Source organism: Strigops habroptila, chromosome 5 (assembly GCF_004027225.2).
Source record: "Strigops habroptila isolate Jane chromosome 5, bStrHab1.2.pri, whole genome shotgun sequence".
NCBI lineage: Eukaryota > Metazoa > Chordata > Aves > Psittaciformes > Psittacidae > Strigops > Strigops habroptila.
Window position 1 is genome coordinate 22,310,549 of NC_044281.2, and position 7,819 is coordinate 22,318,367.

The 7,819-nt window shown below is 35.2% G+C and overlaps 1 protein-coding gene across 1 annotated transcript in view; it reads left to right on the forward strand.

The window, feature by feature from the left end:
* Nucleotides 1–4,645, forward strand: part of COBLL1 (cordon-bleu WH2 repeat protein like 1) — an 85,246-nt gene extending 80,601 nt beyond the window's left edge. Inside the window, exons 14-15 of the mRNA XM_030486406.1 lie at nucleotides 594–776; nucleotides 3,346–4,645. Coding sequence (XP_030342266.1) covers nucleotides 594–776; nucleotides 3,346–3,432 — 270 coding nt within the window. The 3' untranslated portion in view covers nucleotides 3,433–4,645. The remainder of the gene's footprint in view (nucleotides 1–593; nucleotides 777–3,345) is intronic.
* The last annotated feature ends 3,174 nt before the right edge of the window (nucleotides 4,646–7,819 follow it).

Here is a 7,819-nt window from a genome sequence, read left to right on the forward strand (position 1 = left end):
TCCACTGTCATCTAGTGGGACTACTCTAGAGGCTAGTCTCTGAACTGCTTCCTGATCAGAAAGCACTGTATTAATACAGTGTAATCACCTATAGTAGTCTAGCAGTAGCACGGCATCATAATGAAATACAGGAATACAGGGAATCTTAAAGTGAAAACAACCTCATTCAGATTACTGGAAATAATTATTTCTTGCCATAATTAACATCCCTCTCTTCAAAGAACAGTAAATTAAATAGAGTCATTTATACTGTGTATACCTATTTTAAGTTTGGGATGTTTATGATTAGTTCTTTATGTTCTGTGTGTTGATTTCTTAAATATAATTCTGAGTAGTGTGATCAGTTTGGCTTCAGATGATCATGGCACACACACTTGAATGGGGTATAAAATTTTGCTGCATAATTATCTGAGGGGGAAGCTATATGCTACAGTGGAAATGTGGCTGATCTCTGAAATTGTGAATAAAGCAAACACTAGAATGGTGTCAATTTGATACACAATCTTGTGCCAGGTTGAGTTAGTTTTCCATTTCTGACTAATTCATGTTAAAGGTTTTTGTTTTGTTTTTCTTCCCACTTCTTCCCTTAATAGAAAGACAGCAATGTGAATAGCGAGCAGAAGAGTCAAGCACAGTCAGGTGCTTCCACTGACCATCCACCCCCTGTCACTAAGAGACAAACCGCGATGACATTCCAGCGCTCTGACCCAGAACAGATCCACCAGAGCTTGCTGGCTGCAATCCGCTCTGGAGAAGCTGCTGCCAAATTGAAAAGGGTGAGTTTTCATCATTGCAACCGTAACAATGAATTCATGGAACTTCCTTCAAATTACCATATTAATGCCTGACACTAGAACCAGTTAGCTTTAGCACAAAGTGCTGCCAGGAGGTCTCTTAACAATGGGAAGGGAGGTGGGGGAAGAGTTTAGTTTTGCAGAATTAACTGGTGAATGCACATGCAAAGCTTAGATTAGAAATCTTCCTGAAATTAATTAGAAAGCTCTAAGTTATCGATTAAGTATCTCTTTCATAAAATCAGGAACATACTCAATTATTGATGTTTATATGCTTTGAAGTGGTATAGTTTTAGGCACATCCTTCATCTTAGACCTGAAGTAGCTGCAGTCTTATGCAGGCAGATAACACACAAAAGTTTGGAAAATTGTATTTTTTATTAGACTCTATCAGGTCCTTAATTCTTCTTAAATGTACTTCAGACCTCCTACTGCTGTTCGGTATCATTAGTAAGATATTTCTCAATGTTTTGTCAACAGTCCTGGTAGGACCGTCTTCCCCCAACTCCTCAGGTTAAAACTGTAGCTTAATTTTTCTTTTTTCTCTCACCTAAAATTCACCTATACTTCTCCCATTGGGTAAAACATTGCACCCTTTAAAAATCTGTATTCTTTTAAATTTGTAACCAGACAATTTAATGATAGTCTCACACACAGCTTTCTTGACCAGCATTTATATTTTGCATTCTGTATTGAGAATTTCTCATTGCAGAAGGTTAAAGTCAGTAGTTTTTGTTTCTCTTCCCTTTCCCACTTGAAAGAAACAAATGCTACATGGTGGGTGGATATGAGGGTTGGTTTGGGGTTTTTTTGGTTTTATGGAAGTCTTTGACTCCCTAGGGTCAAAATCTCTCAGTGGATGGTCAAATACTAGAACAATTTATTTCATACGTAAGGTTTTGTTTCAGTGTGGCACTGCAACAGTCTCTCTGAGGCTTGTAGACCTCCCATCATTTCTACTGTGAATAGGAAGATTCAGTTTCTCAGGAAGGTTACAAGCATGCTCAAGTAGTTTTTGACCTCAAAGGCAGTACAAGTGGTACATAATACACCATAGGAACGCTTCTAACTGCACGTCACTAACCACAGCCACTTTAAAACCAGGATAAGATTAAGAAAATGCTGTATTGTTCGGAGTTTCTTAGAGGTCAAATCTAGCTGTTCTACCAGAAATACCATTTGGATTTAGTTTGAATGTTTTTGTGAAGGTGGGCTCCCCCACACTCCCCCTCAAGTGCATAATTACATTTTGAATAATACTGAACTTTATTTATTTTGCATAGCGTGTGAACTGTTTTTATGATTCTGTGGCAAATAAACTTCAGCATGGCTGCTGCAACGTAGCTTAAAACTAAAAAATAAAATTCGTAATGTGCTTTTCAAAATTCAAGAAGTCTGTTTCTACTAGAAAGAAAACAAAAGCTTCATTATGTGGTTACCTATACTAGGTATGTCTGACGGCAAAAAGAGAGGGGGTTTTTGCCTATGGCAAATTTTATAAAAACATGGTCTCATTTTATGTTTAACATGGAGAACTGGCAGTAGTAGGACAGAGAAATGAAGCATTTTGTAACAATAACTTATTAGCACCCAAAAGTGATTTCCACTATTGAAAAGACCTTTTAAATGCATTCACTTCATAGCTTCCACTATCATGCTGCACTAAGGGAGTAATAACTGATCCATGTGAATTGTGAAAGAGGTCTGTCAGGTGCATACTTCTCTTTTTGCTTCTTACTATACTCGCTCTTTTTTCAGCTCTGTGAGAGAATCATTAAAAAATAAAATGCTGGCATGATGAGCCAAAGTCTTTCTTCCCCCCCGTTTTACTTAATATGTTGTGAATATGCAATGCTGAGAAATGCTGAGATCTGTAGCCTTTTGTGTTGCTGACCTTTTCAATAGGGTCCTCAGTAATTACTAACCTAAAATGGGTCAAGTGAGGTTTCTTTTTAAACATTTTTTCTCTTCAGAATGTTCTCATTGTATTTAGTAATGTGTGCGCTGTGGTATGTGGTTTGCATGGCTGTGGAGTAGCCACAGCTCACAGTAGCTCCAGTTGGAGTTGCTGGTTTATGCAGTTCCCCTGAGAATCAGATCGGTGCTATCTATTCTAAAATTTATAGTTTGCTCTTGATAAAAGAAACATTACCATGGTATAAAGGAGTGTTAGTTGTAAGTGCTCCCTTCTATTGAATATTTAATAAAAAGTGTTCAGTTTAGTGATGTTTTTTCAAATATTTCTTTGCAACAAGGTCTGGAGAAGGACTAAAAAAATGACGTGTATTTTGAATAGTTATACACAGAACTTTTAGAGATGATAAAATATGTTCTAAGTAATTTCTTGCATTTCTGGTTCCATAGCATATGTGCTTTGTTCAGAAATCCTATGGAAGGTCTTTCATTGCAATGAGAAAAATGCTAACTGAAGTAACAGTGTTTGTTTCCTTGAAGTAATACTGTGTAAAATACTACAGAGAGAAGAATCTGAAAAGTTAGGTTAATATTTATTTTATTTTTTTCCCCCTCTTTTTTTCCCCCCTGCCTCCAGGTTGGTCCTCCATCAAACACCATATCTGTCAATGGAAGAGCCAGGCTTACTCATTTGTATTCCACAGAAGCGAAAGTTAATTACTAGATACTATACCAAATATTTTGCACTTTACTACTGCTTCATAGGCCAACTTAATATTAACTACAAATTTTTGAAAGTGTAAATGCAAGTATATATTAATATATTTTTGTCAATTGTAATAGAAATTTCAAGCTGGGTCCTTTAATGCCTTGGAAAGATTATTAGAATATGTAAATTATGGTAATATTTTGCCTTTTTCTCTTTATAAAGCTGAGTATGCTGCTAAAAACATTTAAGAGAAGGTGCAGATGAGCTTTGCTTATGTTAACATGAGAATAAAAAATTCCTGATTTTAGCCTTTAAGACAGAACAATATGTAGCACTACGCTGAAATTACACATTTAAAGGATTCTAAAGATTTTAGATCATTAATTTTCAATTGTGTATTACTTTAACAGACTGTATGAATTTAAATCTACCACATGCTGCCTCCATATTACTTTGTTAAATTAAATTTGCAATTAGTAGAAAATCTTAAATATATGCAATACTTCATTTCTGTTTAAAAAATAGATGGGTTTGTTCCTTCAGCTGAGACTAGTTGGGATAAGTAGTCTGATTTCTTTTTTTTTTTTTTTTAAATCTCCTTCAATTTTTTCCTGGTAGCGCACACAAAAAAAATCAGGATATAAATTATTGGAAATTTTTGTACTACTTAAAAACTTTTCTTAACAGTAGCACTACATGATGTTTCTCATCTATTCTTTGAGTACCTGTATATAGTATTTACCTAGTACTCAAATAAGCAATACTTATTGTGAACTAGATATGTATTGAAGTAGTCATCAGCATATAGTCACTTACTGATAAAATGCAAATTCCAGTTTTGATACTTAATGAAATAGAAATTTTTTTTCACTGGAAGTATGACTAAAGAATGAACTGCTTTGGACTTATTAATGTAAAATATTTTAATCTTAAAACAGCACAATAACACATTTACAAAGCATTCTTGTGTCTGAGAGCGTCTATTTATAGATTAAGCGTTAAATACCAAAATGGGAATATACATTAAAAGAAAATGCTTCATGTTATATTTTATCTATTTTGCATTACCTGTCAAGGTTATACATTTTGGGGAGGGGATGAAAATATGATCACACTCATGATGAAATAGCTAGATTATGGATGCATGCAGCAAGTGCTGGGGTATTTGCCATATTGAAATATTTTCTTGCTGGACTTGATTTAAATAAAAGTAATTGTATTTAGTTTCTATTCTTTAACAATATATTTATTTTATACTTTAAAGACATTCTGTAAATCAGTTTCAGAAACTGATCTATATGTGCATTTCAAAGGGTTGTTAATGGTTTGCTGCCAGGTTTTTGTGCAATAATCTTAAAGAGGTCTCATTACTTTTCTAGTACTGATTACAAATAACAGTGTTAATTTGATGCTGAAACCCTTCAAGGAGTGTTTTAGTAAACAAAAATTCACAAAGAGAACTGATGAACATTTGTTCACTGATGTTCTCTCTTCTGTTTTCTCTCCAGTATCTTAGTCCCCTGACAATATATATTATTACCACTTCTTTCTCCTCCTTGTTCTTGTCTCTGATCAAGGGCTAATTCCAAGGGCAGGGGGACCCACATGATAGTTCAAAAGATCTGTTTCAGGGTCTGATTGTGAAAGAATGTTTCATCCTTCACTTGAAAATGGTGAGATAGAAGAGGAAGGGTTTTCCTAGTTCCTAACTGGGGTTTATGTTCTAGATTTCACTGTCTTGAGTGACAGACTTGAAAATTGTAACTCACTCCCAGGATTCTAGTGTCTGGGTTCATCATGATATTTGAAGCCTGTGTTTCAAGCATTTCTGTACAACATGATGATTTGTAATTGCCATGAAGAGATTGCACTGTGAAAGGAATCTCCTTGTTTGTACTTTGGGTGGGAAGGGGTTACATGTTTTTTTTTCTCAAACCTTGGTATTCTCTGCCAAGGTGACTAAAGTTATTTCATAAAACATAATCTCCATCTGTGGTAATACAAGTCTATATGGCATTTCACTGTTTCAACCAAATTGGTAGAATACAGTTATTCTGGCTTGGGAGAAAGTTCAAATACCCATCCTTTGTTGTTGTTTTCTTTGGGTTTGACTACAAAACTATAATACTGTATGTTCCTTAGTCCCATATGTTAAAAGTACATTGCCCTTTTATGTGAATTCATGAAGGCAAATATAATCTTATGTAACAGAGATTAGAACTAAAAACCCCTTGCTTGAATTTTAGGGTTTCTTGTCTATGTAACTGAACTTGCTTGATAATTGACTGAAATGTCTACACACACCATAGTACTGTGAAACTCTTCAATGAGATTTACTGTTACTAGCTGGCGATATTGTTTAGCAAAACTTTGTCTTTCCCTCTTCCTCAAACATATATATGTAAGACATTTTTAAATCTTGCTATTGTATATCTAGAGACTAATTTTTTCTTACACTCTTTTATTAAATTCTACCAGAAAAACTTGTTGATGAACTTGACATGCTTATTCATTGTTCAAACAAGAAAACACTTCTACTGAAGTAAGAAATGTGTTTTTAGCAACTGAAAACCTAAATTAGCAGTAAATTTTTGTTGCAGATGCCTTACATGCAGAGAAAACAGACTTTTTTGGGGGCATGAGAATACTTATGGTTTAGGCAACCTGTAGCACGGATGTCTTCCAACAGAATGCAACTAGTTATGCCACAGCACTTACAATCCCCTTGCTGCTTTTGAATGGCAGTCAAAATGTTTAAGAGGTCAGGATATTGCAGCAAATAAAATGTCAGTGTAATTGTGCAGACAAAATATCAGACCCAAATATAAGTGCGCTATGACTTACTGTCATGAGTTTGAAGAAGCGTTAGAAATCCATGAAGCACAGTGGAATCTTGATCTAGTTCAGATTCCAGGGCTTTATAAGTAAAGGAGGACTAGAAAAAAAAGAGTAAAAATGATCTTGTTAGTTATAATTTTTATTTATTGTACAGAAGAATGAAATTAAAACTACAGATGTACCTGGAGAAAGGAGCAGTTTTGCTGGGAGAGCATCACCAGATAATATTTGGAAATACTCTTGTGACTAGAAATTTTAAGGCCAAGGCAGGAGCTGTCATACTTGCAGCTGAAAGATGTTAAACCACTGGATGTCTCCATTTTTGGGACATATATTTAGTAATCACTACCCTATTTCTTCCCACCTACTTGTGATTGGAGCATATTGTAACATACAACGTGAAAATATTTAAGACATGAAAATGAATGGATGTGGACCAAGAGGCACAAGATCACACATACTAAGAAAAGGATCAGAATATGAGAGCAGCTAATGCTTTTAATTTTAAGATTGCGCAGGCATCTGTTACCAGCCAAAGCAAACATTTTCAGTTGGAGTTGCTTAGAATCCTATTTTAAACCACAGTTGCTGAGAAGGTTCAAAGAATTCTGTTAAATAGAAACAAAGCAAAGATGCTGTTGAGCAGTAGGGTGTACATCCTACGTCCTTGAATGCTTGGCCAGAGTGTCTCTATCAGGTGCTGGACAGCTACAACTAGATTGAAGGATAACTGTAAATGACTAAGTTGGTGGCAAAGCAAACAGAGCTCCTTGCAGAAGAGAAAATGTGTTTTAATTTAATTGTCTATGTCCATGTTAACAGAATGTGAGGCTAAAGTCAAAATAGTGTGGACTGGAGCTGCCATCTTCACAGGCATGATAGCTGTTTCTGGGTGCTGTGAATGGTCTGAGGTTCTGAAGCTGTGACATTCTGTTAGTGCTTGGCTGCTGAGTGGATAGCGGAATCTGAAACATCACTTGTTATAGACAGATTTCTTACAAAGTCTATTTTGATGATAAAGCAAAGCTGTAGCAATATCAATGGAAATGCTTCACAGCCTTTTATTGAAAAGGATGCTTTCTCTGTGGATTGTTTTATACAAACCAGTTGAAAATCACAGGTAAGGTGGATTTTTTTTTTTTCTTTAAAATTTCTGATTAGATAGCTTTGTGAGAGGGAAGGTGTCCTTGTTAAAATGACATGAAATTTGCAAGTAACAGTAAACTACACTTGTTAAAAATACTTCATTTTTGTTTGCCTTCTTGTAAGAGCTATGGAACATGGTAACTAACAAAGAAACTGTGTGTCAAAAATCTATCACAATGGATTGTACGTACAGTTGCATTATTTTTTGTCAACAGTTCCTTCTGGTTAACACAAGCACTTAACACCTTTTTGGTGTTTGTTTGTCTTCAGGGAGAAGATTTGGAAGTGACATATAGTTTTCTCCTTTTAGTTGTATTAAACCTCACATTCACATAACAGTACAGCAGGTACTGTTTAAGTGAAAGAGTAGATGAACACTTTCCTTCCCCACTTCATCACCCTGGAAAGACCACTAAAA